At 44.5% G+C, this 14,085-nt stretch overlaps 1 protein-coding gene across 1 annotated transcript in view; it reads left to right on the top strand.

Moving 5' to 3' along the window:
• The first annotated feature begins 912 nt into the window (after nucleotides 1-912).
• Nucleotides 913-14,085, top strand: part of RIMS1 (regulating synaptic membrane exocytosis 1) — a 306,518-nt gene continuing 293,345 nt past the window's right edge. The window contains exon 1 of the mRNA XM_058801444.1: nucleotides 913-1,228. Within this exon, the coding sequence (XP_058657427.1) occupies nucleotides 1,065-1,228 (164 nt within the window). The 5' untranslated portion in view covers nucleotides 913-1,064. The remainder of the gene's footprint in view (nucleotides 1,229-14,085) is intronic.

The raw sequence follows: 14,085 nt of genomic DNA, 5'->3' as shown, positions 1-14,085 counted from the left end.
TCACTATGTTTCACTAACCCCTCAGTTGAGCACTCGGCACTGTGACATGTGTCGTTGCCAGTTTTTGGTGGGTCACAGTAGTTAAAAAATGGGTCTGATCCATAAGAGCACTTGTCACCCGCATGGGATGAGTGTGTAGACCATGGCATGGGTGGCACTAACGGGATTTAAGAAGCGTATGAACAAAGTACTGAAGCGTGCAACTCTGAGGAAGGGAGGGTCGAGCGGTGACAGCGCTGGCCTAAAGCAAGAGGGCTGCAGCTGGGGCCAGCACGGCTCACGCCCGAGGGAGCGCCGGCAGCACTGGGAGTCCGAGGCTTCCCGGCGCCCCAGCCAGACCCGCAGCAAACCCGCACCCGCATCCCACGCGTGGCCCTGCCTCGGGTGAGCCTGCAGCCCTGGCGGGAACCCGGGCGAGCACCTGCGGTGAGGAAACCTGGAGGAGGACGTGAAGAGGGCGGCGGTGCCGGGGCCAGCGCTGTGGTCGTGGGGCCGCCGGGCCAGCCCGGGGGGCGGCGGGCAGAGAGAGGCGCGGCCGGCCCGGGTGCCCGGCGCGGGCAGGGGCAGAGGCAGCGGCGCCGCGCCTCGGACTCCGCCTCACCGGCACCGAGCTCCCCTCCCTCCCTCGCTCGCTCCCTCCTCCAGCGCCAGGCTCGCAGCGGCGGAGCATCGCGGCGGCGGCGGCAGCACCCGCCCTTCCCGGCCGGCCGGCGGCGCGCACCGCCCCCCCGCTCCCGCACGCAGCCCGCCGGCGGCGATCCGGAGCCCTCCGCGCCACCGCACCCCCGCCCCGCACGCCCACCGCCAGGAGGATGGGCTGCGGGCGGCGGCGCGGCAGCCCCTGAGCTCCCCGAAGCCGCGGAAACAAAGGGAGCGAGCAGCGGCAGCACCGGGCCGGGGTGGATGCAAGCAACCATGAAAGGCTGGGTCTCCGCCTCCTCCGCTGCTGCCAGAGAGCTGCCGGCTGCCGCTGCTCGGAGGACTACCCTGTGAAGGGGGCGGAGGAGAGGCTGGCTGGGTTCGCCGTGCAAAGGTAGAAGGTGTAAGGGAGAGGCGGCAAGAAAATGTCTTCTTCGGTGGGGCCCCGCGGCCCTCGCCCGCCCACGGTGCCCCCCCCGATGCAGGAGCTGCCCGACCTGAGCCACCTGACAGAGGAGGAGAGGAACATCATCATGGCAGTGATGGACCGGCAGAAAGAGGAGGAAGAAAAAGAAGAGGCCATGCTCAAGTAAGCAGACGCTAGCCATTCATTCATTCAGGCACTCATTCATGCACCGATCGCCGGCGGGCGGAGCGGGCGCTGCCACAGCGGGAGCTGGCCGGTGCCCGGAGCCGGCCGGCTTCGCCCTGCTCGGCGGGGCCGGCGCCGCGGAGCCCCGGGTCCCGCTCCGCTCCCGGCCCGTAACTTCCTCCTCCCCCACCCCGGGCAGCTCCTCCCGAGGCAGCACCGCCGGGGAGCCCCGGCACGGCGGGACGGGGCGGGACGGAGCGGGACGGCGGCCCTCCCCGCCCCGAGGGAGCCGGCGGCACAGGGCGGGCGGAAACCCCGACACGGGGGTGAGGGGCGAGGTGGGATTCCTTTGGGGTCTCCAAAACCCCGCCTCTGCCAGGAGGGGCCGCTGGGTGGGGTTTCCCTCCGTGCGGGAGCCTCCGCGGCGGCCGTGCTGCCCCCGCCTGGCTCGGCCCCCGCTGCCGCCCGCCGCGGGGCCGGGGCGGCTGCCCCCGCCCGGCACACCCCCGGCCCCCGCTCCGCCCGCCCGTGCCGCCGGCCCCGGCCCGCCCGCTGCCGGCTCCAGGGCGGGCAGCACCGCACTGTGGGGCACCAGGGCGTCCGTAATTAGGAAATAGATGGAATTAGTCGCACTGCTCATTCCAGCGGGCGGCCGTGCGTGCGTGGTGGCGGGACGGCGGGGGAGTGGGTTTATCCCGCTGCCGGCGGCACGGGAAGGGGTGCGGGGAACGCGGGGTGTGGGTAGGTGCCATGTTTGGAAACCAGATCCTCACAGCCTCTTTTGAACCTTTTCCCTCACCCCCTCGTCCCTGCCAAGCATCGCATGTGATCACATTTTTTAGCCTCCTCCGTCAGTCGGAGGCTTCAAACGTAATGTTGCTGAATCGCCTACTGCGAGTGATGAGAATAAACAGATTGGAGTCGTGGCCTGTGGAGGAGAATCACGGTTCCTCCTCTTCTGACAGCCCGTCAGGCCTGCCCGCTCCGGGCGGGAGGTGGTGGGAGAGGTGACTGGAGCCTCTGACGCCACGCAGACCCTCCGTGCCACAGGCGGTGTATCCTTACCTCACTGCCGCCTGCTTGCGTGCACCTGGGCTCGGAAGGGATGCGCCGAAGGGGTGACGTGATCTGGGTGTTCCTTCGGGCTGCAGGAAATACCCACCTGAGCCATGCGGGTGCCAGCGCGTCCCCACGGCTGGGGACCCAACCCCCGCAGGCTCCCGACTTCGGCTGTGCGTGGTGAAGCTGGGACAGCGTTTTTAGTACAGTGTCGTCCCTGTCCCTTCCGTTCTTGACTCTGAATTTGTACAGGGGCTACTAGAGATCCGTGCAGTGGTGCGTCCTGAGGCCCAGCTGCCCGTGCTGTACTGGCTGGGAGCTGTCCGGGACGGTGGTGCTTGGATCTCGGTTCAAGACGAAGAGTTCAGTTTGCTGTTGCAGTTCATTGTGCTTGGGGTGTGGCTACCCTTGGAGGTGGGGTGATTGGAATGAGAAATGTTCTGTGGGAATGCATTGTGTTAGTCGCTCTGGGGAAACGTGAGTGAAGGATCCCTCCTCAGTTTCTATTCATCAGAAGAAAATGAAATAAAGAAGTAGCTCAAAGGGTCTAAACTATATATATCCTTCTGTTCCTCGTCCTTCAGCATAGTTACTTCTCTACAAATATTTAGCTTTTATTCTGTGAAGAAGATTACTGGTTCTGTAATGATGTTGTGGAGGAATACTATAAATCTTACAGTGGCTTTCCATTCCTCAGCCCTATTCTTAACATGGGGTAGAGAATAAATTTTCCTCCTTTTTTCACTTTCCCCCATTTTTTCTTTTTCTTTTTTTTTTCTTTTGCATTGATGTTTCTGAATTCTGGACTGATACTTCCTTTCCTATGAGCTTATGGGAATCTTCAGCAGTTTCACTAAATGAACTTAGGACACTTAAAATTTAATTTTTAGAAGAGGGCAAAAATGGTGCTTTGTGAATTCGACTAGAAATTACTTTATATTATTTTCAAAGGTTTGTAATACCCAAATTTCAAAGTCTATTTCCTTACAAAAGTTCTTTCAAATAATGAAAATAACAATGTATAATCTCCATTGACCTGAAAAATTGTGATTTTAAATAGATTTCTGTCTTTATTTAAACAGCCAGAAATTAAGGGAAAATACATTGGAAAACTTATAAACCTGTATACTCGCTTTAGCTATATTGTTAGTTTGTAAAAATCAAGTCACAGCATATACTTTTTTAATGGGTTATGATTCAACTCTTAGAGAGAGGCACTAGATTTTCTGAGGTGATTTGCTTTTTTGGTATGCTGAGCACTTCCTTTTTTTTTTTGGGATAAGAGTTTTACACACCTTTCCATGGAGTAACTATTTTTAAGACTGGAATTTTGACAAGAATTTGTTTCCATAATTTTATGATGAGTTATTACAAATATACAGCGGTGCTATCAGATGACACAGCTATATTATAAAAGTCAGATATCACCATCACCCCTTCCTATTATCTTTGTTAAAAGATTTTCTGATTATCCAAATGTCTCAACAAAACTGCCACCAGTTTTCATTAAAACCACCTGGTGGAGAAATGTTTCCATCTGTAACACCCACATGCAAATCTGTAATTTTCCCTGAAAGTGAAGCTGAGAATCAGTGCTGCAAACTAGGCTACCTTCAATCCTGGGCTGATCAGAGGCCGGATATGTGCTGTCTCATGAATCATAAGGGCTAAAAAGGGTGCAGCATTTCTCTCCTGTTCTGAGTGTCCTGATAGCTATGAAAGTTTCTAAAACAGTACATGTAATTTTCCTTTCCAGCACTCCCAATAGCAGAAAACAATAGGAAGAAGTATTGGTTAAATGACTATATTCTTAACACAGTGGTGGTAAAATTGTGGATCCAGGGGAATTTGAAGTGCTTGTGTGAGTGGGCTATATGGATTTCAGGAGAAGTGGAAGCAGCTAGAGTGATCGGTAAAGAGGCTGTGTCCCTCTCCTTTGGGTGTGTACCTCTCTGTCCTCCTGATCCCTGTTTCTGACTGAGCTGAAAGGCTCCTTGGAAGCCCTCTCTGCCAGTTCATGCTGACATCAGCGCGTACTGCAGCGTGCCAGCCGCGAGCAGGGCGCCCTGCAGGGGCTGTGGGCACTGAGCTGCTTTCACTGCCTGCCCTGGAGCATTGCAAACACATCCTTCCCTCTGAGACACCTGCTCGCTCCTTTCCAGGAACTTGCCCTGTCAGTTTGTTGGTCTGCTGAGTTTCCTTCAGCTGTGTGGGGCTAGCAGAGGTTGTCACCCCCTAGGATAAAGATGTACATCTTATACTGGCCACAGTGACTTGCTTTTTCTAGGCACACCTGGTCAGCGGCAGGGACCTTGTCTTCCCCGCACACTTCTGACATCAGATTTCACACTGCCGTGGGTGGTGTTTGTGGAAGAGGAACTCTTTGCTCTCCTATGACTTGTTGAATATCATGGAGTAATGTGTTGAGGAGTTTGGGCTTTTGCGAAAGTTCCTTCTTTGGCATGTTTTATGAACAGGTGTTCCTTGGCTTGAGGAGCACTTTGTCATTAACTGATTGCCTTGAAATTGCCTTCACGTTCAAAGGCAAGTTCTGCATTCCTTCTGTAACAGGGACAGTGTCATATTCCTGGGACCATATCTGTGCCTTCATTCAATGAACTGTGATCCCAGTCTGTTGCATGGCACTGAAGACTCAAATCCACATAAACACTTTGATGCTTGCCAGGCACCAAGTAGAAACTGAAACCTCTTCAGTGCAGTCTCACAGTCTGGGAGTAGGAATCAGGTCTTCTATCTCATCTTGGAACTTCAGAGCTTTGTGTTTTGTTCCTCTGTGGCTGGGAGAGCATCACTTTCCTATTTGCCACACCTTTGAAAACCGCATGGAGAGCAGTCCATTGGGTAGATGGGGCTTTACCATGGGATGCTCAACTCTCATCCACTCTTGTTTCCCTGTTTTCACACTGACTTTGCCAGATTTTGTGCATATCTCTGAAGACTATAGTGTTTATTATCTCTTTTAATAGTACTTGGTCTTAGACACCCAAGCTTTTGTTGTTCTTGTATGAATAAATGTTTGCATAGAACAGTAGTAAAATGCCTCCTCTGCAGACTAATTCACATGGGAGGCATTTTTTCCTGTTTTACTTGGTAGATACTCCTGTAGCTGGAAGGGAGGAGTTTCATGTTGAGTGGCTGATGTCTAGCCTGAAGTCCAGATATTGCCAAACAGGTGACTGACGTGACTAAAAAGTTATGAAGAAGCATGAAAGGGTAGGTTTTCAATGAGACTGAAGAGTGAAACAAACCATCATTTGCAAAAGTGTGTGTGTGTAAAATTGAAAGAAAAAAATAGTTTAAAGATTCAGAGTGTACATTTAAACAGCTAGGTAGCCTGAGACAACTATTTTGCTTGTGGGTATAAAGTGCCTTGAACTGAAAAAACCACAGTTATGTACAGCAAACTGCAATCACAGGGAAATCACAGAATTATATATATGTGTGTACTTAAGATGAAGTTTGCTTATATGTAGTTGTGTGCCTTATTGAGTTAGGCAAGTACTAAGTGGAAACTATGGCAGCTGAGAACACAACTAGTTGAGTTCCAGTTCTGTTCAGATTTTGGCCAGTAATTAGGAAGTGGTTCCTAGTTACTGTGGCATTCATTTGCTGGACCAAACTTAAGAGGGGATAAAAGCTCTTACTAAGCTTCTGATGGGACATAAGAAGGCTGTGAGATTGTTGGCTGAGGCAGTAGTAGGAAAATTAACTACAGCACAGGAATTTTGTAGTTTTGTAGTTTTGTAACTCCAATTGAGTAGCTTCAGTAGAGGGGTAGCATGTACTTTAAATCTTCCCATTTTAAAAGTTATCTCAGGATTTTTCATGGCAGTTAATAATTAGGGGAAAATTGATGCTAACACCCTATTTTGACCACCTAGTATGGTATACAAGCATAATTTTAATAAAAATCAGCTCTCTAGAATCAACAGGGATATTGCAGCTGCTCATCTTTCAGGGCTGCCAAATCCTGGTCACTTGCAGTTGATGAGAATATCTGTTTCAGGGTTTGCAAAGTAACTTCTCTGTAATTCCCTTGGGGCACCTGGAAGCTTCCGGCCTTCACTAGTGTGTAACTGAAGATTAACCAATGACCCAAGAGAATGGGTCAGTGTAACTGAAGATTAACCAGTGACCCTAGAAACTGGCTTGTGCTCTCAACCAGTTTCTCGAGATGGTGTCTTTCCTTCTCCCTTTCTAGCTCTTGGACCACACCTAACATGATCAGAAAACACTGAATACTGCTCAAAGGGGCTGCTATCCTCATTTTGTATAGTACCTATGGGCAACAGGAGGAAGTATGATTCCAAGACCTTCTTAGCCTGGATGCTGTAAGTCCCCGGTAATTGCCCTTCCATAAACAGCAGGGAAGGAATAAGTAGGATCATTCCTCCTTTCTGTTGAAACTGGGCCACTTTCCAGAAATAAAAGTGAGAGTGAAGGGGCCATCTTGAGGAAATCTGGCTTTATCTTATCTTTAGATTGAAAGGTCGAAAGCCTATCTTTAATTCCACTGAGAAACAATGGAGGAATTGAGAGTTCTGAGAACTGGTTGTGCATTTGGCACCAAGGAATTAAAGGATGAAATAGATAAACAATACCAAGACTCTCTCCTCTGATTCAGCCTTGCTCTTATTTATTCTTTCCATGGCTGCATGAATCTCACTTTCTCTGCAGTGGAGCAGGAGGAATGGAGGCTTCTGCTTGAGAGCCTTTATTTCTTCCTTTGTACTTTAGGCGGTTTGGAACTGCCATGTTTCAGACCCTATGGTCTTGTAGGGAGCAGAGTGCTGGTTGCTTACTGTGTGCATGGGTATTTTAAGCTCCTGAAATCACCCAGAAAGACTGTTCAAATATTGCCTTGCACCTCTTCTTGGCAGTGCCAACTCTGATCCTGACACTCGAGTGTACAAATCCACGATGAAACGATTTTACTTCTGGAGATTGTCTGGTACAGCCCCCTACTGAGTGCAGGGCCACCTGCAGCAGGTAGCCCTGGACCAAGTGCAGGTGGCTTTGGAGTGTCTCCAAGGATGGAGACTCCACAAACTCTCTGGACAGTCTTTTCCAGTGTTCAGCTACCTTCACAGTAATAATTCACATGGAACTTCCCAGGTTTCAGTTTGTGTCCATTGCTTCTCGTCCAGTCACTGGGCAAGTCTGGGAAGAGTTTGGCTCTGTCTGCTTTAGTCCTCCCCACTAGGAATTTACAGGTGTAAAAATCCTTCTGGGTCATCTTTCCTTAGGCTGGACAGCCCCACTCTCTCAGCCTTTCCTCATGTGATGTGCTCCCATCCCTTGTCTGTATTTCTGGCTCCTTGCTGCACTGGCTCCAGCATGTCTTTCTTATATTGAGGAGCCCAGAAGTAGATTTATCATCCAGACGTGGCAGAAAGCAAAGATCATCACTTTCAATCTGCTGGTGATGCTTTTCCAGGGCAGCCCAGGATGGCATTGGCCTTCTTTGCTGGAAGTGTGTGTTGCTGGCTCACATTCAGCTTGGTGTTGACCAGGAATTCTCACTTGCTTCTCTGCAGAGCTTCTTTCCAGCTGGTTGGCCCCTGGGATTTTTCTCCTTGTGCAAGACTTTTGCTGGATGTTTTCAGGCTTACAAGAGAGACCAGTATCTAAACATGTTCTCAAATCATTCAGAGAAAGGATTGCCTTGGTCACTGCTCCTCACCCTTTCCTCTTTACTGCCCAAGGCCTTTGCTCAGAGAGGACAAGAGAGAATTTGAACAGTGCAGAAACTGTTGTGGCCTTTTGGCCAATGGAATCATCAGAAGGAATTTAACAACATTTGAAGTTTCAGGTTTTCATCAGTCTGAGAGGGCAGGTATGGCCATAAATGTGTTTTGATAAAGAAGACAACTTGTGGTGACCTCAGAATTGCAATGAGTGTTTTCATGACTTTAAGGGTATTTCAGAGAATTCATAGTGATTTTTTCACTTGAGGGTAGACTGATTTTTCTAAGGAGACTGAGGATTTGAAACATATTCTGAATTGAACACAGTCACTATCACGGCAATTATGAGGCAGTCATTGGCTGATATACTGGGCAGCCATCTCACTGCTGAGGAGGAGCAGGAGACTGTTAGCAGACAATAGCAGATTGATAGGCATTTCTTAAAAGCTACAGAAGAACGGGAGGTGATAGGGGATGACAGACAGCAATAAACATTCCTACCATCTTTTAGACACAGGCTTCAGATGGGCAAATGTTGAGATGTCGGAATGTCTGAGGTGCAAACTGTTGTCCAGAGCTCTTTTCTGGCCCCAGCTGAAGTGGTGTTATTGGAATGCACAGGGCGTTATTGCTGCGCATGCGTCTTCCCACATGATTCTCCACTTGATGCAAGATTCTGCCAGAGCTTCATTGCCAGCTTTGTCTGACATTGCAGAAATACTTTCTAACTAAGAAGTCTGTCATTCTTCAAATTCAGGGCATTATCTGTGCCCTGCAGAAGGGTGAAGACAAAGACTGTGTGAAAAAACATGATCTCTGGGCAGGAACTTCTCAAAGTACAGAGTTGTTATAAACCTTATCTTAAAAGGAATTATGTAGAAGAGGCTTCTTCTTAGAGGGGGAGGGTACTATCCTGATGTTTATTTTTCTGGAAGATGGCAGAGGGAGAACAGCATTAAGAGAGATTGGAAATTCTCAGTCTTGTCAATACCCTTTTATTTCTGAAGACTCACACAAAGAATCTTTTGCATCCTTGGGTAGGAAAGCATCTCACAAAGATGTAGTGTGCTTCCTTCATCAAGCAGTTACTAAGCATTTTAAGACTTGAGATTAATGCCTTAAGAAAAGGCTATTTAAAAATACTGCTGCCCTTGTATTCAAGCTTGTTGAAATGCAGGCATTATTGAAGGTGGAAAATGACAAAACTGAAATTCTGTTTTGGGTTGCCAATAGTTAGAGCCAATTATAATTTCTAGCTCATTTTTCCTTCTCCTTCGCTCTACCCACTGGTGGCTGCTGCATTTGTCTACTCCCTTGGGCCTATCAGTTTTAATTAATAGATGTTAGCATGCAATTATGTTTTAGGGGAAAAAGCTTGTGTGCCTATAGTCTGAATTCACTTCCCAGCAATGATAAAACATGTAAAAAAATCTTATGTCATCAGTTACAAACACAGAGTGAGTAGTTTCATTCTGCTTTTTGAAAATACTTGCATAAATTTACAATTACTAAAATTATTTACACCTCATCAGATTTACACCTCTGTCTGATTTGCCTCAGTCAAATCCAGGTGGTAGATCTATAAGGACACAGATACCTCATCAGATATCTATATCTGTCAAGAATTATTGTTGTTTTATCCCTTATTTTATACTTCATAGATATGGTAAAATATTATGCAATGTTTCTAGTGTAGCTTAGTTTGGGAATCTAGACAGTAAAATTTAATCAGACTTACTTTTGATATTCACAACAAGCAGCAGAAAATAATACAACTATGAGTCTGATTTAATGGTTTCTTAGATAAGACAATTGATAGGATAGCGTTGTAGTTCTTTGTACTTAGAACTGAAGTAATCATCTTCAATATTTGATTGCATGTCAGATACTTATGTCCAGAGACTTTTAAGCAAGAAAGCCATATTCCAAATATATTTTCTGGCACTGTTACAGAGGCAAGAAGAGCTAGTTCCAATTTTCAGAATAATTGCACACAAAACCGTTCATACAGTTGCCACTTCAGAGGCATGAAGAGACACAGCATGATGAGTAGCTGTTTCCAGACAGTTTTGGATTGAATTAGAACACCTATTTAGGTACAAATTTCAGAGTTTCTTCACATTATGTGTGTCTCATTTTCAAAGTCAGGACTTTGTACACTTTGCCTATGGTAAGCACTGTTCATACTATTGAAGATAAGAGAATGTACCTGTCTGTGTATGGAGTTTTTTCAGATATTTGTAATAAAAACATAGTGTTAGAAATCTCCTAATGTTTTCATCTGTCTTTCCTATTTTAAGGCCTCCTGGAGTCACTGAAGATCATTATATGCCCTGAGAGTTGCTTTTTGATCAGGGATGAGCCCAGCAGATAGAGCTACACTTCTTAGTGATGACTGTGGTGGATTTAGCAAATTAACTGTTTCAAATATTGAGGATCTAAGGTGTAACCAAAAAATAATTTTCTGTGTATTTTGGGCTTTAGATAAACACTAACTTCTAGTGAATTTCTAGAATGGGTGTTTAAATGCCTTGTTTCAGAATGCAGTTATTTGAAGATCCTTAATTGAGGGTTACTTTTTGAACTTCATTATGTGAAATTTACAAGGACATTGGTCATGAAGGGAGCACAGCCCAACAACGTTATTTTAGTGTACGTACTATTATATTGCAGGGAAAAAGGCTACTACTTTTAGCAAGAAGCAGAGCACTCTGTTTGTTCTGAAAATTGCAAATGGAAGTCTTCACACGCTTGAACGCCCTAAGTGTGAAGTGTCTTCTCAAGTGTTTCTCTAAGTTACCAATACTGCACACTCTGAATTGATCAAAGTATTTATGTATCCAAAACTCTGTCTACATCTTATTCTAGCAGGTCTAATAAAAGAGCATACATTTTTTTGAACTTTGTTTGGACTGTGAGCTTAGTGAGCACTAAGAATCTTGTAGCCACTGCTCATGAAGATTTTGTCTGCATTTTTGTAAAATATTTATTAATTTTAAAGTCTTTGAATATACTGTGAAGGGTTCAAAATCATATCCATAAACTAGGATGATGTAATCTTTCTGTTGATACATCGTTCTCTGTTCTCTTTCCAGATATTTAGAAAATCTGTGGTCCTACACTATACAAACTATCCAAAGTTTTCACCGTGAGCTGCTTACATCTGTGGTTATTAATCATGTTTAAAGATTAGATATTTACTAATAGGATTTTGCAAGAAATTACAATGAAGCAGTTTATGTAATAAAAGGCCAGTCTGGGAGCTGAGTGATTGAATATGTTTGCTTGTGTTTTGTGCCATGATTTTTTAGTGTAACTATTTTATTTTAGTGATTCCATTGGTCTTGGAAAAAGCATCAAGACCTGTGCAAAACCACATGTAATTGTCTGAGCTCTCTCATCAGTTTCTTTGCACAATTTCTTTAGCACTTGCAAATTCTAAGAAAGCAGAGTATTTTTTAATTTATATTCATTATTCTCTAAATTTTTAATTAGCCTTGTATATGAAGTTATATTCAAAGTAAAGTCATTGCACTTTTGCTTATTTGTAGTCTTAACTTTAAAATCATTTTGACATTTGACATCAGGAGAATAAATTTTGTACTGATTAAATGATACTGCACAGATGTATATGAAAAATGTGAAAGCTTGAGCAGTAAAATAATGTGAAAAAGCTATAAGTATTTTAGTTACTTTTAGTGATAAGTCTCCTTGGTACTGTTATTTATGGCAGAAAGTTTGGCATTGCATGACAAACTTCAGCTGTACAGTTTAGTGTTCTGCTGGTCATGTGTTTTTAGCTATAGACATGGAACAGGAAGGCAGCTGTTTGATGGAACACATGGAACATGAGCTGAGGCAGTTTGGAAGAAAGGACAGAATTTATGAGGGCTCTAGATCATCCTAGGTTAACTCTATTGATTTTGGCCCAGGATGCTACCTGCAAAGTGTCAGGGTAATGGGTTTGCATTTTATGGATGAGAATTAAAAGAGGTTTTATATGTGTATATGTGCTTGTGCCTAAGAATATGGAACTAGGCTGTACAGAAATATGTACAAGTTGCTTTATGGACTTTAATTGCAACATTATGTTGCTTATTGTTGCTGTAAACATGCAGAGTACGTTGGTGAAAGTTGTTAAAGAGCTGAAAATTGGACAATTTGCTTGCAGTCATATCTTAAGGACAAGTGACACTGTTGCTGCCATGGACCAGCAAAACATATATCTGTGGCCCTGTGTCTCTGCTGAGTTTGATTAACTGTGGTGATTCTCTGACTAGAACAAGTCTCACTGGAAGCACGTCTGTTAACTGAAGTAAAACCAGAGTTCTTCAGTCTGTTGAAATGGGATACCCCTGTGTAAATCTTGTGTTTTGCAGACAGAAGCACATTTTACTCAAATGCTTCCAGTAATTGTTCAGTTACACTCCAAGCCTTACATAGAAAGTAAACCTAAGAAAAGTGAAACCAAGGCATGGCTACCTGCTTTTCTGAAAAAAAAAATAAAAACAAGACCAAAGAAACAAAAACCCCAAACAAACAAAAAACCACCCCACTTTATTTGTCACTGTTTGGAAGTATCTGTATTTTTAAATTATTTTGTGTTCTTCATACTCCTAACTTCCTGCAGTCTGATAGTGTATATTGTTTTCCTTTTGTTTCTCCAAGAAGCTGTTTTTCAATATTCTCACAGAAAGGAACTGTATTTACTCAAAGGTGGAAATTGCAGAATTATATAAATTGATTCTGCTAGTGTATATGTAAAAAGTGTGTAAATTCCTTATGAGATTAAATGCATAGTACATTTTTCTTGTATTTCAGAGCAAAATTAGATATTGATTTTTTGATGAGAAATCTATTCTAAGAATATAGAACCTCACTAATATATTATGATTCTTGTATTTTTTGTTTTTAAATGATATTATATTGATTGCTGTTTTTAAATTTAAAAGCTCTCCCTTTTTCAAGCCAAATATTTTCATAATTTATCTTGCAAAGGGTTTTTATATCTTTCTTCATTAGCTTAAAACAAAACATCACCCCTTAAAAAGGTATTTTTTAAACAATTATCCACTCACTATAAAAAACCTATCAAGTTCTTTGGAGTTGACTGATCAGTTCAGGGATTCAGCAGGAATTTACAGGTTTGTTCACTTGTAACCTACCTTTTTCTGGTGGGCCTGTTTCAAGTTCTAAGCTTGTCCCTGTCTGACCAGGTTTAAGTAGTTCATGTAGAAAAGGAGCTGGGGAGTTCTGGTTACATGGATGGTGAGACAATGCTCTTTCATTCAGCCAAGGTGATCTGATTCTTTCTTTCTTGGATTTTGCTCTGTATGGGATCAAAGAGAAAAACCTGAGATTTTGGTGATGTAAAGTAAAATTATTGACATGAAAAATATGAGGGAAGAGCCTTGAGGAGAACAGCAGCAACAGGAAAGCTCCTTGTTATAAAGGGGATTTGCCCTCTTAGTTTTTTACAGGGCTTGTAGTTTGGGAGTGCTTTCAGCTCTATATTTGAAAAATTTATGTTTGTGTGTTTTTTTCTGTCTGCATATAAGTGTTTGCCATATTTCTCTGAAATGAAGACCTGGACAGAGTGATTCATGGTTTTTGTCTCATTCTGTTTAGATTACTGCAATGCATTGTACTGGGATTAGCCTTGAAACTTCCCATTAATCTCATATTGTACCTTTTTACTTTTCTCTTTGCTTCCTATTACTTTTCATCTTAATACAAAGCTTTCCTTCCTGTGTACTTGATAGACTAAGGTCACAGAAGACAGCCTTATTTAAAGTAGAAAAGGCAGGTAACTTTCACATACAGCTCTAGTGAAGAAGACCTAAATTTGAAAGCTTTCTATGAAAGCCAAAGTTTGATGAACTTTCTGTAAGGGCAGCTCACTAGTTATGTGGAAGTTGCAGGGGTGGAAAGGAAGTAGTCCTCCTGGCAATTTACTTAATGGTGTGAAATACCAGGTGTTAAAATTCGAAGACAGGCACTTGCATGTCTGGAATTCATAAATAAACCAAGAAAATCAATAAGTGACTTTGGCAACTGCCACCCTTTTGACTCCTTTGTCAGAGGCCA

The sequence above is a fragment of the Ammospiza caudacuta genome, chromosome 3 (assembly GCF_027887145.1).
Source record: "Ammospiza caudacuta isolate bAmmCau1 chromosome 3, bAmmCau1.pri, whole genome shotgun sequence".
NCBI classification, from domain to species: domain Eukaryota; kingdom Metazoa; phylum Chordata; class Aves; order Passeriformes; family Passerellidae; genus Ammospiza; species Ammospiza caudacuta.
This window is presented reverse-complemented; position numbering and strand designations above follow the sequence as displayed.